The sequence below is a fragment of the Mastomys coucha genome, unplaced genomic scaffold (genome assembly GCF_008632895.1).
Source record: "Mastomys coucha isolate ucsf_1 unplaced genomic scaffold, UCSF_Mcou_1 pScaffold16, whole genome shotgun sequence".
NCBI lineage: Eukaryota > Metazoa > Chordata > Mammalia > Rodentia > Muridae > Mastomys > Mastomys coucha.
The window spans coordinates 43,639,616-43,666,225 of NW_022196898.1; the positions used below are offsets into that span (position 1 = coordinate 43,639,616).

General features: G+C 44.3%; 1 protein-coding gene across 2 annotated transcripts; it reads left to right on the plus strand.

Moving 5' to 3' along the window:
* Positions 1 to 9,010: 9,010 nt before the first annotated feature.
* On the plus strand, positions 9,011 to 26,233 carry Anp32e (acidic nuclear phosphoprotein 32 family member E). 2 transcript variants are annotated; one of them, XM_031374858.1, is made up of 7 exons: positions 9,011 to 9,441; positions 13,223 to 13,372; positions 14,102 to 14,224; positions 15,859 to 16,030; positions 16,962 to 17,119; positions 22,984 to 23,038; positions 24,011 to 26,233. In XM_031374858.1, exons 1-7 carry the CDS (start codon positions 9,388 to 9,390, stop codon positions 24,079 to 24,081), a joined length of 783 nt encoding a protein of 260 aa, XP_031230718.1. In that variant the 5' UTR covers positions 9,011 to 9,387; the 3' UTR covers positions 24,082 to 26,233. The 2 variants fall into 2 exon arrangements, with proteins under 2 accessions (XP_031230718.1, XP_031230719.1); XM_031374859.1 differs by lacking the exons at positions 15,859 to 16,030; positions 22,984 to 23,038; positions 24,011 to 26,233 and having other exon boundaries at positions 9,025 to 9,441; positions 16,962 to 17,102.
* The last annotated feature ends 377 nt before the right edge of the window (positions 26,234 to 26,610 follow it).

A 26,610-nucleotide genomic window follows, 5' to 3' on the forward strand; every position in this document is an offset into this window, starting at 1 on the left:
TATCCTTTATCAGGATTTTATCCCCGATATTATGGATGTGACTGGAGTAGACGAGTGTGCGTGGCAGAAGCCAGCCTGAGATATCTAGTAAGAGTATCTAAAAAATAAAAATAAAAAAGAGACAATAACAGAAATAAAAGAAGTAAAGGTAACATCTCTCAAAATTCAAAATTCTCCTGTTTATTTGATAAATTGAGACAAAATCTCACTATGTAGCCCGGATTGGCATGTAACCCTGGATCTTCCTCTGCTTTCCAGGTACTGAGACAGATGCTTCTGCCACCATCCAATGCCATTGATGGTGACCTTTAATTTATGATCTTCCTGCCTTCACTTCAGTGTGTATCATCATACCCAGTTTAAGCACTCCCGGGGATCAAATCCAGGGCTTTTTGCAGACCACACAGGTGCTCTACCAATTGTAACACATCCACAGCCACATTATGATGTCTCAGGAACTTTTTTTCTGCAATGCTACATATAAACTCATATGTTTTGTGTTCGTATCCATTGTAGATTTTATATATAAGGGACCATATCATATACATAACTGTGAACGTTATTCTATATAAATAAATAGTAAGTCCCTGCCAATAGTTTAGTGACTTCACAGTATTGAAATAGCGTAATTTTGCCAGACTTGAGGTTGCAGGATTGGACTCACTTGCTCCGCGTGGATAAGGTGGGAGAATTGAAAGTTCATCACCTACCTGGGTAACTGAGCAGACCAGTTTTATGCCATCTCAACTGACACAAGCCGAAGTTATCTGAGAGGAAGGAACCTCAATTAAGAAAATGCCCTCAGGGGCTGGCAAGATGGCTCAGCAGGTAAGAGCACGGACTGCTCTTTTGAAGGTCCTGAGTTCAAAATCCCAGCAACCACATGGTGGCTCACAACCACCCGTAATGAGATCTGACGCTCTCTTCTGGTGTGTCTGAAGACAGCTACAGTATACTTATAATAATAAATAAATCTTTGGGCCGAGGCGAGCAGGGCCGACCAGAGCTAGCTGGGGCTGACCGAAGCAAGCAGAGGTCCTGAAAGTCAATTCCCAACAACCAGATGAAGGCTTACAGCTATCTATACAGCTACAGTGTACTCATATGCATAAAATAAATAAACAGCCTGGCGGTGGTGGCACAGTCCTTTAATCGCAGCATTTATGAGGCAGAGGCAGACGGATTTCTGAGTTCGAGGCCAGCCTGGTCTCGGACAGAGACCAGGCTACAGAGTGAGTTCCAGGACAGCCAAGGCTATACAGAGAAACCCTGTCTCAAAAAACCAAAAAATAAAAAATAAAAAAAAAGTAATAAATCTTAAAAAAAAAATGCCCTCATAAGACCAGGCATGTGGGTATGCCTGCAGGGCATTTTCTTAATTATTGACTGATGTGGGAGAGCCCTAGCCCATTGCTGGTGTTGCCATTTCTGGGCTGGTGGTCCTGGGGTCTATAAGAAAGCAGGCTGAGTAAGCCATGAGGAACAAGCCAGTAAGCACACTCCTCCATGGCCTCTGCATCAGCTCCTGCCTCTAGGTTCCTGCTTAGTCTGAGTTCCTGCTTTGGCTTCCCTTAGTGGACTGTAATGTGGGATAGGTGAGCCAAATAAACCCTTTCCTCCCCAACTTTTCTTTTGTCCTGGTGTTTTGCCACAGCAGTAGAAACCCTAAGACAGAGAGTAACTTAGTGCGACCCTGTTTCAAAAGTCAAATGTAGGTTTGAGGATAGAGTTCAGTGGTAGAGTGCTTGCCTGGTATGTAAGAGTCTGAGGAAGAAAAAAGGTAATTTTGTAATTCATTCATTCATTCATTCATTCGTGTATGTTTGGTGCTATGTCTTGGATGCCAGGTCCTTATGAGCACTAAGTACACACACTCCCTCTGAGCTACACTCCCAGCCCCAGTTTGATCTTTTCCACCAATCCTTTGTATCTGGACTAAGTCATTTTCAGTTTTTATCTATGACTAACAACGATCAGGATATTCTTCCTTATATATATTTATACACTTGTCCAGTTTGCTCAGAAGAGACTCTCAAGGGGGTAGTGCAGTTTTCCCTTTTTATATTATACTGTAAAAATTTTAATTCAGGCTTAAGGAGGTATAATTTTATGCGTAAAACCTCCCTTTTTAGCGTACATTTCCCTGAGTTTTGACAAATCCGTTGGTTAACTACCCCATAATCAAGATACAGAACAGTTTCGTCACCACCACCCCCGCAATGAGTCCCGTGTGCCCCTTTGTAGTTAACTTCACTTCCCACACTCAGCCTTTGGTAACTACTGTTTCCTGACCCTATAATTTTGGCTTTCTCAGCACATCTTATGTATCAAATTATATACATCCCTTTAGATGTGGCTTCTTACCCTTAGCATTCATTCGAGTTGTTGGGTATCCAGAATTTGCTCCACTTTATCTCTGAGTTCCTCTGGGTGTAGACTTACCACATCTGCTCATTCATTGGCAAGCTGGAGAACATGTGGGTTGTGTCTAGTTTTGTAGGATAGGACCACTTTCAATATTGACATATGAGTCTTTCAGTGAACACATCTTTATATCGCTTTTTTGTGGATCATATGGTAAATGTATGCTTACGTATATAAGGAACTGGCAAACGTTTTCATAGGGGCTACAGGGTTTGTCATCCCTACCAGCAGTATATGAGAGCTTTAGTTGCTCATTCTTGTTTGTGTACATGTTGCAATGCAACCATGTATGTGTGCACATGTGTATAGAAGCCAGAAGACACCCTTAAATGTCATTCCTCAAGACCTTGGTTTAAAAATATTTATTTAGCCAGGCAGTGGTGGCACATGCCTTTAATCCCATCATTCAGGAGGCAGGAACAGGTGGATCTCTGAGTTCAAGACCAGCCTAGTTTTCCATCTTCAGTTAAATCTCTCTGGAAACACCCTTATGAACACACTCAGAGGTTCAGCCAAGTTGATGAGGAATATTATCATAACAACTTTGGCAAAAAATAAATTGTATTACTAAGTAGGGAAATATTATTATGTAACAGAAGAGCAGAGCAGATTCCACTACTAGGTTTCTTGCATTGAATGTGTCTATCTTATAACTGTGCATGTTGGATTTGTATGTTGAGTTTCTATGGGACTGGATCAACGCATGTTTTGTTTTTTTTTTTTTTAAGATTTATTTATTATGCTGGGTGGTGGTGGTGCACGCCTTTAGTCCCAGCACTTGGGAGGCAGAAGCAGGAGGATTTCTGAGTTCGAGGCCAGCCTGCTCTACAGAGTGAGTTCCAGGACAGCCAGGGCTATACAGAGAAACCCTGTCTCGAAAAACCAAAAAAAAAAAAAAGATTTATTTATTATATCTAAGTACACTGTAGCTGTCTTCAGATGCACCAGAAGAGGGTATCAGATCTCATTACGGATGGTTGTGAGCCACCATGTGGTTGCTGGGAATTGAACTCAGGACCTCTGGAAGAACAACCAGTGAGTGCTCTTAACCACTGAGCCATCTCTCCAGCCCATCAACACTTGTTCTTATCTTTTAGCACAGGCCAGGTAAAGTAGATAGAGGTTTAAAGACCAAAAATTCACTTACCATGTTTTTTTGTGTTTCTAGATAGTCTATAAATCTATGTCTAGCTATACCACATTATTATTGTTCTATCTCCCTACTGGGGTTAGATGAGCAGATATCTGTTCATTGTATCTGGTGCACTGCTGGCATAAGAATACGGTAGAGGATGCCGAGATGGCTCAGCAAGCAAAGGTGCTTGCTGCCAAACCTGACAGCCTGAGTTTGATCCCAGGAACCAGTATAGTAGAAGGAGAGTACAGACCCCTGTAGGCTGTCCTCTGACCTTCACACAGGCATGATCACACCACAAAATAAGTTAAAAAGTGTTATTTAAAAGTGTCTAAAAAAGGGCTGGTGAGATGGCTCGGCAGTTAAGAACTGCTCTTCCGGAGGTCATGAGTTCAAATCTCAGCAACCACATGGTGGCTCACAACCATCTGTAATGAGAGACTAAAAAAAAAAGTGTCTAAAAAATAAATCATTAGTGTTCTCTAGGAATTGGTCACTTCCCCTGAGCCAATGGGGCCAGTACCAACCCTGGTTTTCTGGTTTTACAGAATTACTGTTGAGAACTATTTTGGGGGCTCCAAACCACTCTGAACTCTGAAGAAAAAACACTTCAGCATTAGTTTCATTTTACTTCACAAGTGACCACAAATTAATTTGTCTTCCTTTTTCTTTTCTTTTTGTTTTGCTGTGTGTGTTTTGCTAGGTAGTTCAGGCTGGCCTTGAACTCTCAGCAATTCTGCCTCTGCTTCTCAAGTACTGTGATTACAGGAGCATGTTACTAACTCTGCTGTTCGTTTGGAAAAGGGAAAGTTAAGAAGAACAGCCCATGGTTATTACTTTATTTAAAAAAAACCTTTAAATCATTACATTTATTTATATATTTATACACATGTACATATGAGTGCCACAGTTGGTGTTGGTGGCTAGAGAAAAACCTGAAGTAGTCATTTTTCTCTTTCTACTATGTAGACCAATTTGTGAAAGGCGGGAGACAGACAGTAGATCTAAGCAGAGGAGGAATGACAACACAGACCTAAATATTAGAGTCTGAAAATCCAAAACAACCAAGCAGGTACAAAAGTTCACACAGAGCAAGAGCTTTATTGAATTAGGCAAAAGAAACTGACCAGTCTGGGACAGCAGCAGCCTTGGGAGCTGACTGCATCCTAGATCATTCATCTTGTAAGTATTTATGCAGATGACAAAAATGATTGTAATCACGTCACTACTGATCGATCAGGGCCACAGCTCAGAGTCAGGAGCTGAACGGAGACACCAGTTCCAATGCCAGCTGGAAGGTTACAAAGCTTTCAAGCTTGAAAACCACAGGCATCGGTGCCTGGTTACAGTTACAATTTCTCACCAATCAGGGATTTAGGGATAGAGGACTTTCTCAGGAGCATGTCTTTGTGGAACATTTATCCTGTTCCCATTGGTTGCGCTGTTCAGCTGTGGTGGGGTGACTTGCTGAGCATTCACATCTCAATCTGCCGAGGAGGATGTCAATCACCCAGGGAAGTCTTGACACCTTAAATTTTAGTTGATACCTATTCAAAATGGAAGTTTAATTCAAAATAGTTTCAGTTTGGTTCCTTCTTACAAGGCCTTGGAAACCCCACAAAGTGCTTTCAAGCTTAAGTAACACTCAGTTTATGTGTGGAAAATGTCAGGCTAGGTCTTCTAGACTGGTGTTGATGGAGACTTTGTCCAGAAAGAGGTATAACCCTGAGCAAGGCACTTTTCTTCAGCAAAGGATCTCCCCTTCCAGGGGTGTTGCCTGCTAGGATTATTTTCCAGTTGTACCCCCAGTAACTGGAAAGAAGTTCTTCATTCTTGATGAAGAGTCTGGGGGGAGGTGTGCATAGCCTGTGGCTTTCAGCAGAAGCCATATTTGTGGCTTTCAGCAGAAGGACTTAGACATCCTGGAAGAGAGGAAGGTAGGGACATAAGCGTCCTGACCCTACTCCCCTAAGTTTGATTTCCCCAGGACCAATGCTGGTGAGCTGCAGTGCAGTCCGTGTAGGTGTAAGGGACAGAGCAGGGCAGAGGCTGGAGAGTGAGCCTGGTGAGGGATGTCTCAATCACTGTTTGATTGAAGCTCAGAGACACTGTGACCAAGGCAATGCATAGAAGCAAACATTTAACTGGGAGCTTGCTTGCAGCTTCAGAGGGTGAGTCCATGCCCATCATGGTGAAGAGTGTTGGCATCGAGCAGGCAGAGGGGCCCCGCAGGTGAGCGGGTTGGCAGGCATGGGGATGGAGAAGTAGCAATAAGTTTACATCTTGATCCAAAGGCAAGTAAGACAGCCAGTGGCTGAAGATAAGCTTAGGTTTTGAATGTTAAAGACATGTTCTCTTTCTTTCTTTCTTTCTTTTTTTTTTAAAAGATTTTATTTATTTATTATATGTTACTACACTGTAGCTGTCTTCAGGCACTCCAGAAGAGGGCATCATATCTCATTCCAGATGGTTGTGAGCCACCAGGTGGTTGCTGATCCTTTATTTATTTATTGTTTCTCTCTCTCTCTCTCTCTTTTTTTTTTTTTTTTTTTTTTGAGATAGGGTCGGTACCTTGGCTGGCCTGGAGCTCCATATGTAGATCAGATTGGCCTCAGACTCACAGAGATCCACTTGCCTCTGCCTCCTCTTCTATCTTTGGTTTGGCTCTTATATATTCTTTCCATTCCTTCCTCTCTCCCTGCTCAGTCATGTTCTCTTCTTTCTGTTACTATGCACATCCTCTTAGGACGCTTTTCCCTCAGTCAGCTATCAGCTTCTAGGTGGGATCAGAATTCAGGATATATTCTCAGCTGGTCCTAAAATGTATCCTTTCTTTTTTATCATCTCCCTACCCAGACCCCCACCCAACCTGTGCCCAGCTCTTCTGGACATTTGTGTTTTTCCTTGTTTAGTTTTTTTGACAGGTTCTTTCTTCTCCATCTTGTTTTGTTTTTGTTTTTTCCAGACAGGGTTTATCTGTGTAGCTCTGGCCGTCCTGGAACTCACTCTGTAGACCAGGCTGGCCTTAAACTCAGAGATTTTCCTGCCTCTGCCTCCCAAGTGCTGGTACTAAAGGAGTGCGCACCTTGTCCCCCTCCCCCATCTGTTTTGGCTGTTTTCATGTCCTGGCTTCCTTTAGCATTGTTAGCCTTAAAGCAAAAAAAAAGCTAGCTAATTCTTTGGGTGCGCAGCTGAGGTGCCACTTTATTGCTTATGCTACTTGTTATGAAATATAAGCCTATTTGCTCCTGTGCCTGGGTAGGGTAAGGGTGGGTGGGGCGAAGAGTCTGTTGGAAATGCAAAGGTCTCTAGCCTGAGACACTGATAAATGGGGGGTGGAGGGGATGTGTGCTAATCCTCTCACTTCCTCAAATCGTCTGGAACTTCTTTGGGTAATTATCCTAGCAATAGTATAAACGAATATGGCAGAATATAAGCAGAACTAAAAAATGAGCTTTAAAATAAAAAATAGCCAGGTGGAGGTGGTGTGCATCTCTAATCCCAGAGGCAACTGGATCTTTGTGAGTTCTAGGCCACCCTGGTCTACAGGAATAAGTTCCAGGACATTCAGGGCTACACAGGAGAAACTGTCTCGAATTACCCAACCACTAACAAAACATAACAAAACAAAAAACCAAAAACAAAAACAACAAAACAACCAAGCTAGGTGACGGTGGTATACTCTCTCCTCTTTTTTAAATTATTTTTTGTGTGGGTGTTTTGTGTGCATGTGTGGCTGTGCCCCACATGCAGGCTGTGTCCTGGAGGCTAGAGATGTTGAATCCCCTGGAACTGAAGTTAGGGATGGTTGTGACGTACCATTGGGGTCTTCTGAATGAACAAGTACATGTATCATAACTCAACCACTGCACCATCTCTCCAGCCCTGTGGCACACACCTTTAATCCCAGCACTTGGGAGGCAGAGGTAGGCGGATCTCTAAGTTCGAGGCCAGCCTGGTCTACAGAGTGAGTTCCAGGACAGCAAGGGCTACATGAAGATACCCTGTTTTCTACTCATACCCCACCAAAAAAAGATGAAGGGAGAAAGGGCTTGTTTTAGTTCAGAGATCTTGGTATAGTCTATCACAGAAGGAATTGCAAGGAGCTGGTCATATGTCAATCAGGAAGCAGAGAAAAAGGAATCTAAAAGAAATAATTACATAGATATTTTGTTGTTGCTGTTGTTATTTTGAGACAGAGGCTGGCTTTGGATTTACTAAGTAGATGACCGTGGATCTGCCCCTCTCTCTCCCTTCTGAGGACTATGACTAAAGGAATGTAATATTATGCTGGATCTTACAGTAACATTAAACAGAAAAAAAAGTTTTTGTTTTAAATTTACTTATTTTGTTTTTATGTATTTGTGTGTTTTGTCTGCAAATGTGTACATGCGGCACATCTGTGCCTGTAGCCTGTGGAGTCCAGAAGATGCTTCTGAATTCCCTGGAATTGTAGTTACTGATTATGAACCACCACATGGGTGCTCGAAATCGAACCAGGGTCCTCTGCTAGAGGCCATTGCCTATCCATCCCCTCACACTTAAAAGAACATTTTTTTTAAAAAGTAGATTCCTGTAGGAAAAGCCTTGCTGTGCAGTTTTTGATAATTAGGCCTGTGTTGTTTTTCCTCTAGAGTGACAACTTTTTTGTTTTGTCTTTTGGAGACAGGTTTTGTTTTGTTTTTCTTTTCAGTGTAGTCCTGGAACTCGCTCTATAGACGAGGCTGGCCTCCAATTCAGAGATTTGTCTGCCTCTACCTCCTGAGTGCTGGGACTAAAGGCGTGCACACCACGCCCAGCTGTAATATTCCAACTTTTTAGCAGTGACAAATGACCTCAGTATCAACTCCTCCTGGACAGTTTTATTTAAAGGCTTCTGACTCAACGTGCTAAACTCAACTGCTTTCAGAGTCGTTCCGCCTTTTATGGTGGAAGTTAAAATACCTTCTTTATCACGCTCTCGTTCTACAAGCAGTTCGAGACGGGGAGGTGTCACCGACTCGCTACTGCTCGTGCTTGCGCCCTCGCTTGCACCTTAGCCGCAGAGCAGAGGGCTTGGGCTCTAAGACCACCGAAACCTCTGAGTGCAGCGGGCTGCATGACCCACTTACAACCCGGAGACGCCAACGACGCCTTCTCCCTTCCTTTTAACCCTGAAGCCAGAAAAACCCCAAACAAACAAAAACAAACCCAACAGACACACAAACCGTCCTACTACCGAGGGGAAAGCGCGCCAACCACACAAAGAAAAGGAGGGGCGACCGGGATTCAAAATCATTTCTCCGGGACGTACATCCTCCGGGACCTATCGGAATTAACTGCGCGCTTGGTTGGAGCCAATAGACACTGAGTTTCTGGTCCAGGTCCCCGCTAAAGACAAATGGACAAACCTCTAGCCCAATGGAGTCGTGTGACGCTAAGGACTCGACCAATCCCGTTGGGAGGTGGGTGGAGCGTAGGCTGGGGGGGTTGGCGGTGCCGTGTCATGGAGGCTCAGTCTCGCAGCAGCCATTGAAGGGGAAGGAACTGCGGGCGCGCGCGCGTGTGTGTCTCTCCCTCTCCCTCTCTCTCTCCTCTCGCTCTCTGTGTGAAAGTGTGTGCGTGCCCGAGTGTGCGCGCGCGGGTGTGTGGACGAGGAGGTGGGGGCAGCCGAGTTAGTCCCAAGTCGTCGGACTCCATTCGCTATTCTTTTCTTTCTCTCCCCACACCCGTGTGGTAGTGGGCGTTCGTCTTTGCGTCTCTTTTCATTCATCTCCAGACCTTTAGAGGTTTTTCTTTTTTAGGGTTGGGGGTAGCGGGGAGGGCAGGCGAGGGGAAAGGAGGAGGACATGGAGATGAAGAAGAAGATTAACATGGAGTTGAAGAACAGAGCCCCGGAGGAGGTGAGATGACTCAGCCCCCATCTTCCCCTCCCGCCCTGGATCGTGAGGGGTGGGCTTCGGGGGTCCGGGTGGGTGCGCAGGGCGGGCTGGGGAGCGCGCCCCCACTTGGGGGTGGGGGCGGGGTGTTTATTTTAAGTTTTAAATCACCAGGCTCTATGTGCTTAAAATGGCGAAGGGCTTAAGTTTCTAAGGGGCATTTTCGTGAGCGCGCGGGGGCTCAGCCCCATGGCGTCCTCCCAGACTGGCGGCCCGGCCTCGCGGGGGCGGGCGGCGTGGGCGCGACCCCCGGGCCCTCGCCACCTGCGAAGTTGGTGTAACTTTCCCGCGGCGCCGCCACTCCGCGGGTCCCGGGCTTGGGGCTCAGGCCGATCTGCGCCCCGCGCTTCCTCCGATCCTGCCCACTCGCGGGCAGCGCGCGCCGAGCCCGGGGACGCGGCGGAATCCCGGGACCCGACGGCGCGGGCGGCGATCCGGGTGGCGCGCGGACTTGTCCGCCAGCGGGAGGCTCGTGTGAGCCTCGCTGCGCTCCGTGCGGTCCTAGGGAAGAGTCCCAAGGCTTGAAGGGGCCCCGGGAGGCGTCGCCCCCGAGCTCCCCGCCGTCGGATTCCCTAGCGGCTCAAGCCAGGTCCGCGGGTCTGGAGGTTGGCCGCGGCGGGCGGGGGGACCAGGCTTGCTGGTTCGCGGCTGCGGCGTGAAGTCGAGGGACAAGGGGTCCGCGCCTCGGTGGTCCCTTGACGCCCGCGCAAAGGCGGGCATCTGCCGGGCCTTCAGGGTTGTCATGCAGAGCCACCGGTCCCAGAGCCCTGTTGATTTTAGTGGTTGGTGTGCGGGTTTCTGTGACTTGAGGCGAGAGTGAGGTGGTGGAAACATTGTTGCGGTGAGGGTTATCTCTGGGAGGACTGGAAGTTTACTAGAGCTTCTTAGAAGATTCTAGAAAAAAACTCAGAAAGTTGAAAGCGTGTCAGCAGGACGTGGTGACTGATATCTGTAATTCTATATATCTGTAAATCTGTACCTCTCAGATCAAGAAATTCCCAGCCCTTGGGAGGGAGGCCAAGGTAGGTCGATGGTTTGCAAGTGGAACTCTGTCAAACAAGGCAAAAACAAATCAAAACGGTTTCTCAGAAGCCTTGTGGCGCAAAAATGGGTCGTTCCCTCCACCCCATTCTTTCACCTTCAATTTAGAGGATTGCTCCGCATGCCTTTTTGCAGTCTCCTTCCTTTGGTGTGGTGTGGTAACAGCCAAGTTTATATAGAAAGTTTATAAGGCACTCCCGCTCATTTGCTTTCTCTGAGAAAACGTGTAAGTTGGGTTGTATTGTTCTAGAATCCAGATTAGCAAATAGGAGTGAAGGCAGTGAAATTGAAGAGCTGGGATTCTGACACTAGAGCTACAAAATTCTTGCTGAGTTCTTGGTTCCTGGCTAAGACTAGAATCCAAAGGTTTGGTGTGGTAGCCTTTAATCCTGGCACTCCAGAGGCAGAGGCAAGCGGATCTTTTTGAGTTTGAGGCTAGCCTGGACTAAATAGTGAGACTACAGCTATATCAAAAACAAATGAACAAGCCGGGGGGTAGTGCCCCACTAGCCTTTAACCCCAGCACTCCGGAGGCAGAGGCAGGCGGATGGATCTTTGTGATTTAGAGGCCATGCTCATCTACAGAGCGAGTTACTGGACAGCCAGGGCTACATAAAGACCAAACCAAACAAAACAAACAAAAAGCAAAACAGATTTAAGAATCAAAACGTCCCTACCTGGCACTAATGGTGTGACCTAATGCAGGTCATTTTGTATACCTAGGTTTCCCTAAGGATATCCCAGAGATGTCCTTGTACCATTTCTTCTGCTTATTTAAATAATGCCAAAGTTACACTCAAGTAAAGAAGATGCTGAGTTTTAGCCTTTAGACATTTTTGCTCCGGGGATAGAGAACCAGGCTTTGCCTTTGTGATTATATCTATTCAGGTGCACCGGGTAAGTTTTGTTCCTACATCTCAGATCTGTGGTTTGGTGGTTAAGTGCCAGCATCCACATGGTGGCTTACAACTGCCAGGGGTTCGATTCCTCTTCTGGCCTCTGAAGGCAACAGGGCACATATGAGGTAAATATGAGGAAAGATGGATACACATAAAGTAAAAAAATAAACTTACAGCACAGAGATAATAAGAAATTCCTTCTGAGCTGGAGAGATAGCTCAGGGGTTACAAACACCGGCTGTCCTCGGAACCCACATGACAGCTCACTACTGTCCATAACTCCAGTTCCAGTCATCCAGTACCCATCTTCTGGCTTCCATGGGTACTGCATGCCCAGTATGTACAGACATACATGCAGTCAGCCATATACATTAAGAAAAGAGAAGAAATCCAGTTCCCCTCTCCCTCGAGCGTGGGACAGTCCATGTGGCTGCTTGAGCATCAGAGGGAGAAATAACATTTTGAATATTGTTTTGTGTGATATTGTTTGTCTCCAGCTGGCACCCCAAAGGTGGGCTGTCTTAGAAGCTTTCTAATATTAATTTCTGAAGGTTAACAAGGTTGGAATTCTACTGGCATTTATCAGCCTAACATACAGAGGCTTAAACAGAAAAAGTGATGAGCTTCAAGCTCCCCCTTGTAGCTTTGAGCCTTTCCCCAGCAGCCCAGGTGTCTTCTCCCTGGGGAAGTGTAGGCCAGGATAGTGCGGCTCCTGCTCAGAGTCCACACATGTTTCAGTAGGACCTTTTTCACTGTTGGTTTTTCTACCTCAATGATTTGAAGCAGGTATTGGACTTGTTAGTCCAAGGTCAGATGGAAAGGATGGGTTACAGGGATAGCTGAATCACATCAAGCTGGGTTTTTTAAAAATATATACTTTTAATTTTGTTTTTATATGTGTTTATATATGTTAGATATATATTATGTGTGGTTTCATTTTATGTTATTGGTGTTTGCCTGCATGTATGTCTGTGCGAGGGTGTCAGAAGCCCTTTGGAACTGGTTACAAGGTGTGAGCTTGTGGGTGTTGGGAATTTAACCCAAGTCCTGGAAGAGCAGCCAGTGCTCTTAACTGCTGAGGCATCTTTCCAGCCCACCACACATCGAGTTTCATTGTAAATGTTAATTATATATAGTGTGTTTCATACATTTCATACATGTGTATAGTATGTTGTGATTACTGTGATTCCTCTGTCCCCTCCCTTGCTCCCTTCCCCCTGCTGATCCTCTTTCCCAGCTAATCTCCAGAATGCCTCCAACTCTCTCTCTTTCTCTCTCTCTCTCTTTCCCTAATAACTCAGTGAGTTACGTTAGACTCTCACCGGAGTGTGGGTGAAGAGGCATGAGAAGGATCTGTGTAAGGACTTACTGTTGTTTCGAGGTTGACCTTGCTGTGTTTTTCAGGCAGTTTGAGACTGCATGGCTCAAGTGACCCTTCACTCCCAAGTATTTGGGATTACAGCCTCCTTAACTCCATGCCCAGTCTGCCACAGACTCTATGGTGCAAGTGACCCCTCCCCCATCATTCCTAAGTAGCTGGGATTACAGCCTCATATGCCGCACCCAGTGTCCGGGATTGGCATTTTTGTTTTTGCTTTCATTTGTTTTGAGACAGGGTCTGTGTTCTGTAGCTTTGGCTGTCCTGCAACTTACTACATAGACCAGGTTGTCCTGGAACTCACCGAGATTAAAGGCCACCACCCCTGGCTGGGATTGGTATTTTTGATACTGATATGTTTAGAATGCTCAGATGGGGAAGGGTCTGTTGTTATGCAAACTAATTATTGTTATGTTTCTTCTAACAGGTGACAGAGTTAGTCCTTGATAATTGCTTGTGTGTCAATGGGGAAATCGAAGGCCTGAATGACACCTTTAAAGAACTGGAGTTTCTTAGCATGGCCAACGTGGAATTAAGTTCCTTGGCCCGGCTTCCCAGCTTAAATAAACTTCGGAAGGTGAGTTGGGCTTAGTTGTGAGGACATGGTGGTTTTCATGGCAAGGCTTATTGAGTTCTTGGTTAAGGCCATTTCACCTGCCTGTTAGAAATCTTCAACTTTCTAGAGGTAAGAAAAGGGGGTGGGGGAAGGAGGTGGAGCGATGGCTTAGTGGCTGCTCTTCTACAGGACCCGGGTTCATTTCCTAGCATATAATTCCTAGTCGGAACTCTGTGACTCCAGTTCCAGGGAATCCAGCACCTCACAAGGACATACAGGCAAAACACCGGTGCACATAAAGTAAAAATAAGTAAATAATTATTTACTGGGTGGTGGCTCACACATTTGGGAAGCAGAGGCAGGCGGGTCTCTTGAGTTTGAGGCCAGCCTGTTTTACAGATGGAGTTCCAGGATGGCCAGGGCTACAAAGAGATCCTGTTTCAAAGAAAAGGAAACAAACAAACAAACAAACAAAAATCAAAAAAAAGGAAATTGTAGGATTTTGGAATTAGTTTCAGTAATATCTAGAAATTGGATTTAATATGTACCACTGCCACCATCAGAAAATCCAAAGGAACACAATTAGAGTCATGCCACAGATAAGCCACTTTGCAGGGTTCTAATCTGTTTGCAGATAGATGGGAATTGGTGAAGCCAGAGAGAATATGGAGTGTTTTTTTCAGGTGATGTGCTTTTAAAGGTCCTCTGGCTTCATCAGTCTTTGTTTTTCTCTCCATGTTGAATATGTAGTTGGAACTTAGTGACAATATAATTTCTGGAGGCTTGGAAGTCCTGGCAGAGAAATGTCCAAATCTTACCTATCTCAATCTGAGTGGAAACAAAATTAAAGATCTCAGCACAGTAGAAGCGCTGGTAAGTGGAGGGTTTTGTCACTGGGCTTGATTTGATCTGAAGTTTGTTCATAGTCTTACTAAGTCTGGGATTTTCTGAACTATCTCTTGTGGTCCAGATAGCTATGTTTCTTTAACTAAAATGTCCAGCTGTGCTTGGCATTCAGCCCTGAGGCAGAGGAAGGATGACCCCAAGTTGATACCTGGGTTGTAGAGTCGAGACCCTTTCTTAAAATTACAGCCTTGAGCCAGGCCTGATGGTGCACACCTTTAATCACAGCTCTTGGGAGGTAGAGGCAGGTGGATTTCTGTGAGTTTGAGGTCAACTTGGTCTTACATAGTGAGGTTTAGGACAGCCAGGGTTATGTAGAGAGACCTGTCTCAAACAAAGGCCTCAAACCAACTCATTTCAAAAGGCACTTGACCGGCTGGGCAGAGGTGGTGCACGCCTATAATCCCAGTGCTTGGGAGGCAGAAGCAGGTGGATTTCTGAGTTCGAGGCCAGCCTAGTCTACAGAGAGTTCCAGGACAGCCAGGGCTGCACAGAGAAATCCTGTCTCAAAAAACAACAAACAGACAAACAAAACAAAAAAGGCACTTGACCACCAGGCTTGATTCCCGGAACCCACATGGTACATGGAGAGAACCCACTACTTAAATTTATTCTCTGCCACACGTGTGTGCTTATGGCACATGCATGAATCAGTGACAAATGTATTTAATGATTAGTTTTTATTTTCTAAAGGCCTTTACTCTGGTTTTTAAGTTTTCAGTATTTTGTTGTTGTTGTTGTTTTTTGAGACAGGGTTTCTCTGTCCTGGCTGTCCTGGAACTCACTTTGTAGACCAGGCTGGCCTCGAACTCAGAAATCCACCTGCCTCTGCCTCCCAAGTGCTGGGACTTAAGGCGTGCGCCACCACCGCCCGGCTTCAGTATTTTTTTGAACACTTTTTTTTTTTTTTCCCTACATTTTGAGGTAGTGTTTCTCCTTATTTTCCAATAGGAAGGAAAAGATAAATGATATAAAACTGAAAATGGATACTCAGGTTTACATTTTATTTGATTAATGTGTGTGTGTGTGTGTGTGTGTGTGTGTGTGTGTGTGTGTTGATTTTCTGGGTCCCAGGGATTGAATTTACATTGCCAGGCATGGCCAATCCTTGCCCTCGGACTTTTAAAATGATTGGGCTTAGTGTGGTGGTACCTGCCTGTAATCTCAGCATTTGGGAGGCTAAAGCAACTGAGAATTCAAGGCCAGCTTGGGCTATGTAATGAGACCTTACCCTGTCTTTAAAAAGAAGGAAAAGATAGGATACTAAGTCTTGGTAGCCCAGGCTGGCCTCCCATGCGGATGCTGCTGTCCTGGCTGGGTGATGGTGTGCGCTGTCACACTTGGGGTGCTGTTGCCTATTTGTACCCAGAGTCTATTAGCAAAAATGCCGGGACTGTCTGCAAGAAACTAAGCCGTGAGACACATGCTGGGGACACAGCAGTGACAAACCAAAGTTGCCTATGCTTGGGGGAGTGACCTTACAAACCCTAAAAGTGCAAAAAGTTGTTCTTTAACTTCAAGTGCATGTTTTTCAGATCTTTCATTAAAACTGAAGAACACAGTGTTTAAAATCTTGATTATAACCTTTAACTTTACTTTTTCAGCAAAATCTTAAAAATTTGAAAAGTCTTGACTTGTTTAACTGTGAGATCACAAACCTGGAAGATTACAGAGAAAGTATTTTTGAACTGCTGCAACAAATCACATACCTGGATGGATTTGACCAGGAAGACAACGAAGCACCAGACTCGGAGGAGGACGAGGAAGAGGATGAGGGTAAGGCTCTTGGTTTTAGTAGTTATTCACTTTGATATAGGGTGGGTGTCTCTACATAACTCTGGCTGTTCTGGAATTCACTGTGTAGACTAGGCTGGCCCCAAACTCAGAGAACCGCCTACCTCTGCCCACTGCGTGCTGGGATGAAAGGTGTTCACCAGCATGTCTAGCAACAAGCAGGTTTTGAAGTGACCACAAAGTAAAACTAACTTCAGTGTGTATAATGTTTGAAAGTCTATTTTGGAAAGGTCCTTTGCAGTGCTGGGATGGGTCATCCTTGAACATGCTGAACATTCTGACCTGGGTCCCCAGTCCTAGCAAAGGCCCTTCCTGGGCCATACATAACAATGCTATAAAATGGATGCGTTTGTTTTCCTTCGTTTCATTGAGACAGGGTCTCTCTGTGTAGCCCTGGTTGTCCCAGAACTCTCTGTAGACCAGGCTGGCCTCAAACTCAGACTACCCCCTGCCTCTCTGCCTCCAAGTGCTGGGATTAAGGTGTGTGCCACCACTGCCCAGTGAATTTGTTCTTTTAAGCAAAGTGTAGGGGCTGGAGAGATGGCTTAGTGGGTAAGAGCACCGACTGCTCTTCATGAGTTCAAATCCCAGCAACCACATGGTGGCTTACAACCACCTGTAAGAGATCTGACACCCTCTTCTGGTGCGTCTGAAGACAGCCACAGTTTACTTAATTATAATAATAAATAAATATTTGGGCCAGAGCGAGCGACCTAAAACATGATGAAGGCTCACAACTATCTGTACAGCTACATTGTGTACTCATATACATAAAATAAATAAATAAATCTTTTTTTTTTAAAAAAAAGCAAAGGGTAGGGGCAGGTGAGGCAGGGCAGGTGAGGCAGGCACCACGGTTGGTTTGAGGTGTTGGAATGAGGGGCTTGTTCACCCTTTACAATGTCTTCTAAAGATGGAGATGAAGATGAAGAAGACGAGGAAGATGATGAAGCTGGTCCACCCGAAGGATATGAAGAGGAGGAAGATGAGGATGAGGATGAAGCTGGTTCAGAAGTGGGAGAGGGAGAAGAGGAGGTGGGCCTCTCATACTTAATGAAAGAAGAAATTCAGGTGAATGGAAACTTGTTGTTTGCCCTGAAGATAGTTGGCACAGGGCTAAGTGCTGTATGAGTAGGTTGTGAATGGTTTCCTGACGTGTGGATAAGCATCTGTCTTTTTTTTTTTCCCTCCTACTGGGTGCTCCATAGTATTCCAGACAGCTATATACCCTTGCTGGCTTTCTTTTTGTTTTTAGCTCAAGGACAGTTTTATTTGAAAACTCTCAGGGCAGGTGAGCCGAAAGTCTCAGCAGCTCCTGGGAGAATGGAGGGGAGAAGGGAAAAAACGAGTGTGGTGTAAACCTGGCATTATGGTCATTCCCATCAGTCCAGCGGTCACAGGGCAGGGAGCTCGAGGTTGAGAGAAGAGGTGTGGAAGCCCCCAGCATTAGAAGAAGTGTATTTGGGGCTCTGGCTAGCATCCAGAAGGAATGAGAAGAAAGGAAAGGTTGCCCTTTTTTGACTTGGATCTCAGAAAGGTGGGCAGACTCATGGCCACTCATAGGGACTGCCACTGCTTGCTGTTTACCCCCTGAATATCTGAGTTGACTCTGCCTTCAGTGGCACAGGGTGGTGGAAACATTTTCTGAATGTCTGAGCCTCTTTCTGCATTTATACAAGCAAGCTCATGGAGTTGCTTTAACAAGCTAGTGTATAGATAGCTCCTAGTTCCTGGTTGATACATTGCAGACACTCAGAGACCTGAGGTTTCCTCCCTTCAACTATCTCTTTATACTCCTGCAGTAGCTTTTCTACCTTTTTTTGTTTGTTGTTTTTGTTTTTTTTCTGAGACAGGGTTTTTCTGTATAGCCCTGGCTGTCCTGGAACTCAGTCTGTAGACCAAGCTGGCCTCGAACTCAGAATCCACCTGCCTCTGCCTCCCAAGTGCTGGGACTAAAGGCGCTCACCACCACTGCCTGGCTTTTCTACCTTTTTTAATTAAAAAAAATTGTGTGTGCTCATGCCTGTGAATGTGTGGTGTGTGAATGTAGTTGCCTGTGGAAGCCAGAAGAGGGTGCTCTGGAGCTGCACTTACAGGAGGGCACCACAGTTTTGGAAACTGAAATCCAGATCCTCTGGAAGAATCAGCATGAGTGGTTCTCTTATTTTCATATTTTAAAATAATTGTTTTTTTAAAAAAAATCTCAGTGCTAGGGATGTAGCTCAGTGATAGAATACTTACCTGACATGTGGAAGGCCTTGGGTTGAATCTTCAGGACCACGTACACAGGTACACAGATATCCATTAGACTGTGTCTTTTGTTTCTCTCTGGTTAGGTAGACAATATCTGATGGATGGGTTTATTTTCCTGAAACGTTTTTTTTGTTGTTGTTTTTTAGGATTTACTGTGTGTCTATCAGTAAGTGTTTTACGCACATGTATGTCTATGTATCATGAGTATGATTGGTTCTTGAGACTCCTAGAGGTGGAGTTATGGATGTTTGTAAGCTGTCACGTGGATATTGAGAGCTGAACCCGAGTCCTGAGCAGAGCAGCCAGTGTCTTAACCATTGAGCCATGTCTCCATCCCTTCTGATAATATTTTAAATTTGAAATAAATGCACAAGAATGAGGCTTTAGGCTTCTTTGGATCTTTGTGAGTCATAAATTACACAGTAATGGTGGGAAGAAAAACTTTGAATACGTTTAAGTGTTTATAGAGAAAGCCTGTTTAGTTTAGAGCAGCATTCAGCATGAGTGGTTCTCTTATGCTTGACTCATTTATTTTGTCAGTGTTTTCTCCTAAGTGTAAGTAGTAGGCACTTTAAAGGTTTTCTTTTGAGGTGTGTGGTAGGTATTGAGGGTTTTACTCTGCATCCCAGGCTGCTATGAAGTTTGTGGCACTCCCCTTACTCCTGTTGGCCTCCTGAGTGCTGGGGTCACTGTCAACCACCTGTGGTGATTTGCATCTAGGTGTATTGTTCTGCTGAATGTTTGGGGATACTAACTCAAAATGCTGTGGCCAAGCATAGGTCAGAAATCTCTGAATACACACAGCATTGTTAGTGTGGGGCCAGGAAGCCTTTGCATTCTGGATGGCATAGTTTGGATGTTCAAAATGAAGTCTTAGTGGGAGTAGGTTAGCTCAGGACCATAATCCCAGCTTTGCCGGAGGGTGAGGCAGTAGGCTTGCAGGAGTTAATGATAGCATAGGCTGTCCAGTGTGCTCTAGGATAGTCTAGACTACAGGGGAGCTTTGTCTCAGAGCAAACCAGGCAACCCCAGAATTCTTGCTTTTAGAAGTTAAGTGCCAGGTAAGCTTCAGAGACCATTGCTGCTTAAAGATGAAAGAGGCAGAAATGGCAGATTTGATGCATTGTACTTTCTCCTTAAGAGATTTATTTTTTATTACATATGTATGGTTATTTTGTCTTAATGGATGTCTCTGTATCGCCTGTGTGAATGGTGACTGTAGATGCTAGAAGAAGCATAGGATCCCTTGGAGCTAGAATTACAGACCTGTGTAGGCCACGATGTAACTGCTGAGACAAAATCCCTCTAGTTATTTTTGCCTCTTCAAAATGGGGTCTCACTGTAGCTCAGGCTGCCCTTGAACTCACACTCATGGTCCTCCTGCCTAAGTTTTGTAAGTGCTGGGACTATGGGCTTGTGCTACCACACAGATATTGTTTTTTGTCTTTCATGATGGGTTCTCTGTAGTCAATCCTGACTGTCCTGGAATGGACTCTGTAGATGGACTGGCACCACTGCTGCCCAACAACACATCTGGTTTTATGTAGTGCTGGGGAGCTAACCAAAGGCTTCCTTCCTGTATGTTAGGCAAGCATTCCACCAATGGAGCTACAATTCTTAGACATCTGGTTTGCTGGGGGTTTTTTAGCACTATATTCCCATTTTAGCCATTCTTCAGGGGCAAGGAATTAATATGTATAAAGGACTTTCTGTCCTTTAGGAATATTGGAAAGTATACCCCTGTACTATTCATACCTACATCAGGAAACAGTTCCTACTAATAAGGCAAAGACCATGGTCGTCACTGAGCAAACCAAGTGACTTTCTGGTAAATGCTGAGGCTTTATTGTGAGATACTATCTTAAGGATGGTCTTTAAATACCTTAGAACATCAGTTCAATTACATTTTACTTAAAATAAAACTTAGTGCTTAATATCTGTGCTTTTCTAAAATATCAACAAATGTGTCTAGTTCATCAAGTGTTTTATTTAAAATTATAAATGACTGTTTGCATCTTTGAGATGTTTAAAATGCCTCTTCCCCTTCCTTTTATTTCATGTACATTGGTGTTTGTCTGCAGGTGTGTCTATGTAAGGGTTCAGATCTTAGAGTTACATACAGTTGTAAGCTGCCATGTGGGTGCTGGGAATTGAACCTGAGTCCTCTGGAAGAACAGCTAGTGCTTTTTATTTTCCCCTTCTGTTTTTTCAAGAGAGAGTTTCTCTGTGTAGCCCTGGATGTCCTGGAACTCACTATGTAAGTTAGACTTGAACTCAGAGATCCCTTTGCCTCAGTCTCCCGAGCATTGGGATTAAAGGTGGTGCCACCATGTCCAGCATAGCAAGCATTCTTGTGTGTGTGTGTGTGTTTCTGTCATTACGGATGGTTGTGAGCCACCATATGGTTGCTGGGATTTGAATTCATGACCTCTGGAAGAGCAGTCAGTGCTCTTAACCGCTGAGCCATCTCCCACCAGTCCTCAAGCATTCTTAACCACTAATTATTCACTGCTTACATTTTATGCTCAACTTAGAACATACAAATTTAGTAAGGCTAGTGGCTAACAAGCCCTAGGGATCTTCCTGTTTCTGCCTCGCCTGGGCCAAGAGTGTAGGCATTCAACATCAAGGTGCCTTTCAGTGTGTGTGGTCGGCAGTCTGAGCTCAGGTCAGATTGAACAACCATCTTTCCAGCCCATTCAATGGTTTGGAGACAGTCTTGCTAGGCTGGCTTTGAACTTCTACCTCTGCCTGGGGAATTAATTGCATGTACGCACCACCACACATTGCTTAATCGAGTATGTTTGAGTACACTGTGGTAAGATCGAGAGACCCTTGATTGCTTGTTTTTCAGATGTACAGTAGTTAGGACCAAGTTTGTCTATACTCGGTCATTTGTAGCACGGCCAGGATCAGAGCAGTGAGTGTAAGGGGCTCCGGGCAGTCAGAATGTTAGACTCTACCAGCTCCAGCTGGGTCATCGTCCTTGGGGTTGAAAGTCAATCGGTTGTCTCTTGCGTATGTAGTTCTGATAAGCTTATTGCTCTTCTGACTCTATGGAGCATAAAATTGAAAAAGTAATTGACTGTGAAAGAGATGGTGTATAAACAAAAAGAGAAAACCCAACTGGAGACCAGAGTTATTTTAAGAAGGTGAGAACAGGCCAGTGAAGTGGCTTAGTGGGTAAAAGCGCTTGCAGTGTGTCTTAGTTAGGGTTTCTATTGCTGTGAAGAGACACTGTGACAATATTTAATAGGGGCTGGCTTACAGTTTCAGAGGTTTAGTCCATTGTCGTCCTGGTGGGAAGTGTGACATAAAATGGTGCTGGAGGAGCTGAGAGTTCTACATCTTGATTCAAAGGCAGCAGGAGACTGTGTGTCACACTAGGTGTAACTTGACCTCAAAGCCAGCTTCCACAGTGACCCACTTCCTCCAGCAAGACTACACCTACTCCAGTGAGACCACTCCTCCTAATAATAGTGCCTCTGTATGGCCAAGCATTCAAGCATGTGAGTCAATGGGCCACACCTATGCAAACCCACCGCACAGTGCAGACCTGGTGGCCGGAGTTCAATCTCTCCGGTCCATGGAAAAGTGGAAAGAGGACTGACTCCACAAAGGTGTCAGAAGAGTTCCACATGTACCATGCATGTCCCTGGAGCATTAGCATACGCAACAGTAATAATATGCACATATACAATGTTTTTGGAAGGGAGGAAAGCAGCGTATGCTGATGGGTAGAATGATCATGGTCAGAGTCCTCAAAATGATCAAGGAGCTACCTAGTAAGGACCTTGGTTCAAGCCCAGGATCCATTAAAAAAAGCTGGGTGGTGGTGGTGGGTGCCTTTGATCACAGCTAGTGGTCTACAGAGAAACCAAGACTTTGGAAATAACACAGAAACTGCATAATGGCATACGATCCTAAGCGCAGCCTTGGAGAAGGGAAAATAGGTTGAATGCCTGGGTGCTGGGAATAAAGGTGTGCGTCATGGCACTCAGTGTAACCTGGAGTGTGACGGTGCAGGCAGGGTCATGTGGCATTTTCTGCTTCCGGTGGCATGTTGATGCTCAAGAAACTTCAAAGAGTTGTGGAACATTTTGGATTTCAGATTTTTGGTTTGTCAGTTACTTTTATTGATTAGAAAACAGGTCTGGAGGAATACATTTTTATAGTCAACATATAACCATATTTGATGTTAGGTTCAGATCATCTGTGCCCCTCAATCTATAAAGTAGAAGAATGGCTTAAAGTAGTAAAGCCCTGTTTCTGCTAGTGGGCAGATGTGACTGTTTAAAAGTAAGCTGGACAGAGTAGTCCATGCCTGTAATCCCTGCACCCAGGAGGCAGAACCAGTTCAGTCAGGAGTTAGCTTGGGCTGGATCAAGAGACCCTGTCTCAAACAAACAAGTAATTGTACAAATGGTGACCATAGCTCGCTTGTTGGTGCTGGTGCGTTTTCATTGCTCACTAGCCCTCCATATCACACATTGTTAGAGAACATTCTCTTGAACCGTGGTAGGCTAAAGCACAGACTATGTTTATAGAAGTCTGGGTACTTAGCTTCAAAGCAAGGGAGGCAGAGCTGTCCTTTGAGACACAGCGGAACTGTAATTTCATTGTTCTTGTGAAACAGTGGAAGTCCGTGTTGTGGTTCATTTATTTTCATGTTGACTTTGAAGGATGAAGAGGATGATGATGACTACGTTGACGAAGGGGAGGAAGAGGAAGAAGAGGGTGAGTTGCATGAACACATTCTCCTTCTTTCTTTCTTTCTTTTTTTTTTTCTTTTCAAGACAGGGTCTCTCTGTAGAGCCCTGTCTGTCCTGGAACTCATTCTGTTAGACCAGGCTGGCCTCAAACTCAGAAGTCTGCCTGCCTCTGCCTTCCAAGTGCAGGGAAGCACATTCTGAATCTAAAGATAACAGATGTTGAGTCTGTGGTGGTCACCCTGGCCTTTGAGCCTTTAATTTTATTGTTTATCATAATGTGCCTAGATACATAGTCAAGTGATATGAAAGACTAATTTAATTCTGCCAAAAAAACCAATTTATAATCTGTACTTAAAGACAGAAATAAGGGGCTAGAGAGATGGCTCAGCGGGTTAAGAGCACTGGCTGCTCTTCCAGAAGACCTGGATTTAATTCCCAGCACCCATGTGGAAAAAATGAAAATGAAAGCCAGGCATGCTAATTCATGCCTTTGATCTCAGCATTTGGGAGGCAGAGGCAGAGGGATCTCTGTGATTTTGAGGACAGCCGGGGTTACACAGAGAAACCCTCTCTTGAAACACACCACACGCACACCCCAACAGAAATGAAGTAAAAGCTTATTTCCACTTAATCGCACCCTGGAATCTCATTTTGCAGAGCATATAAAGCCCCAGTGCAGAGGAATGGCTGGACGCAGATGTCCCGCTACTTTCCTCTTTACCTAGTCCTTCAGAATAGTGTTTACCTAAAAGAGTCACATTGTCATGCACTTGGTCTCTTGATTGGTCTGCGAGTTGTGGTTTGTTTGTGAGCATGTCCCTTTTGTAGAGTCTGGTTCTCTGAATGAAGTTTCTTATATTCTGAAATTGGAAGAAATTTCAGAGTGGAAACAACTTATATTTCCTCTTGACATTTGTTTTCTACTAAGATTAAAAGCTTTGTAAAATAACAAAAACTCCGTTGTTAAAATGAAGTATCTTACACACTTCCATTTTAGAGGAAGAGGGTCTTCGGGGAGAGAAGAGAAAGCGGGATGCCGAGGATGATGGGGAGGAAGATGACGATTAGACCTCCAGGAAGAGGCTGCCTGGAGCTCCTGGGCGCAGGAGAGTGGTCGCATTGTCTTTGTTTCTTTATGTATGATAGCTGTTCCAGTAGGAGATGAAGTGTAACTTTTTATAGGAAAAGTGTGGTTTTACTATTTTGGCCTTACCATTCCGGTTAAGATTTGCTAGTCTGTCAATCATAATGAACTTAGAAAAGAATTCTCACTCATCTTCCCATAGAGAAATTCTCTAGCATTGTATTTAGATTCTGGATTTTTATAATTCATGCTTAATGTATTAGACATTTTTAGCCCATAATTAAAACATGGTTGCTTTTACACAGGTGTAGTTTGGTGCATTTCATTCATAATGTTTTAAAGTTATTTATAAATTAACAAATTACACTCAGCTGTAATATGAAATAGCAGTAGTCTTTTGAGTGATAAAGCTAGTTTTTTTTTTGTTTTTGTTCTTTTTTTAAGAGGCAATCCAGATATCATTAGCTTGAAGGTGGGTTTTTGGGGTGGGGTGAGGGTATCAGAGGGCTTTCCTGTCACCGTTTGGAAAGCAGAAGCAGAGTGAGAGGGTTCTCTTCTGAAGGCCGATCATGTGACTCAGTTCTGCTCAGTGATATAGCTCAGGGCTCTTAAGGAGCCTGTCTTTTTCCAAGTCAGACTTGCAGTGGAGCTGTCTCTGTGGGTGACCGTGCCAGCAGGCTGTCGGGTTCAGGTGTGCGTCCCCTCCCAGCTGCTCCTCTTCTGTCACCTTCATTGCTTCATTCCTGTCCCTATGCAAAAGAAAGCTGGCAAAGCTTTAGATACCCCAGAGACTTCATCTGCACCTCAGCCATCTGTCTCGGTTTCAAACAAGTGGAGTGGAAGAGACGGAGCATTTGTTAGGCTACGGTAATGAGGACTTCGTGTTCGGAGACAGGCTTTGTTGACAACACAAGGCTGTGTTAGGATAAAGCAGCAGCATCCTCTCTTTCAGAGGTCAGACTGATTGCCAGCTGATAACTAATAACGCGTTCAGGTCTAATTTCTAAGTTTCCCCAGGTAATTTGGATGCCAAGGCTGTGAAGTATTTATTATGTTTCTGAGTGCAACCTTTAATTCTTCTTCCTGTAATTTGAAAGTGTGATCAGTTGTAGCCTTTGACTGGAATATAGTGGCAATAGGAGACTGTTTAAAAATCAATTTTGAAGTTGGTATTTATTTCAAGTGGATGTCTGAAAAATAGAAAAAACATTTGGGGTACGGGTATGTGCTTTCTCATGGCTATAAACATGAACAGACGGGCCTCTCTCCTTTTGTCCCGGAAGCTCCATGGTCAAGGCACTTGCTTTTTAAATCTTGGTTACTAATTTTTGATTTTCTTTTGTTTTTTATTATCTAAGGTGGACTTTCAGTTTGTTTTGTCTTTTTCTTTTTCTTTTTTTTTTTAAATTTAACATCAGCAAAATTATTTTGCCTCTCTTCTGGGACACATAGAAATTGCTCGTAATAGTGGGGCTGCTGCTTTTTCAACTTAAGATGTCTGACCTGGTGTTTTCAAATAACAAGTATGAACTTATTTGTAGAGAAGCTAACGAAGTTGCATGCCTGACTGAAATAAGTGTGTAATGAGTTCAGTGCAAGTGCAGGGATCTCCCAAGGACTGACTTTGTTTCCTTATTTCAGTGATTGGAACTCCTGCTTTCAGTCCCGAAGAATTCTCTTTGCAAACTATGCCAGGTTCAAAATAAATGCTTATTTTTAAAAATGAAATCTATATATTGACTTTTTATCAATCATCTATTGTGCAATCAAAATTAGAGTTCTTGAGTTTAAAAACAACACATAGGGCCTCCAGATAACTATTAAGACTTATTTAGCTTTGTGGGTGGTATTTTCATGCAAATAAGCAAGGGTGGGTTTTCTATTCTGTAGAAGTTCTGGGTTCTGTTCTAATCCTCTCTGTACTGTGCGTGTGTATACAATATGTTAAGTCCTTAGAGACTCTGAAGTTAATACTTTTGTGCAACTGTATTTTGAATAAAGCCACCACAGTGTTAAACACAAGGACAGGCAGCACTGATCATGTGTTTCTATTTTGTTTTTTTTTTTTCCTTACTGCTGTAACTTAAGTTTTTGAAACTGCATTGCTTTGAATAAATTGAAGCGTTATTAATAACAGTTAGCTTCAGTGTGTGATGTTCACTCTTCAGAATTACCATCTACTGTTTTAAAGGTCTTTAGAAACAAATGACTTGAAGGGTAGTCAAGACTTGTGCCAATAGGCACTAAAAAACTCATACTCCAAAGTGGTGGTAGCACACGCCTTTAATCCCAGCATTCGGGAGGCAGAGGAAGGCGGATTTCTGAGTTTGAGTCCATCCTGGTCTACAGAGTGAGTCCCAGGACAGCCAGGGCTATACAGAGAAACCCTGTCTGGAGAAATAAAAACAAAAATTCCTCTTCCTTATTAATCTTTCCAGGAAGGGTTGACAGAAAAATCCTGAATTGGCTCAAATTTCCCTTTGGAGTTGCAGACTGGGCCAGGAGCTTATTGC

Coding starts and splice junctions, on each gene's coding strand:
- Anp32e (XM_031374858.1), top strand. CDS start 9,388: ATGGAGATGAAGAAGAAGATTAACATGGAGTTGAAGAACAGAGCCCCG. Junction 13,373..14,101: donor GCTTAAATAAACTTCGGAAG/GTGAGTTGGGCT, acceptor TTGAATATGTAG/TTGGAACTTAGTGACAATAT. Junction 16,031..16,961: donor GGACGAGGAAGAGGATGAGG/GTAAGGCTCTTG, acceptor TGTCTTCTAAAG/ATGGAGATGAAGATGAAGAA.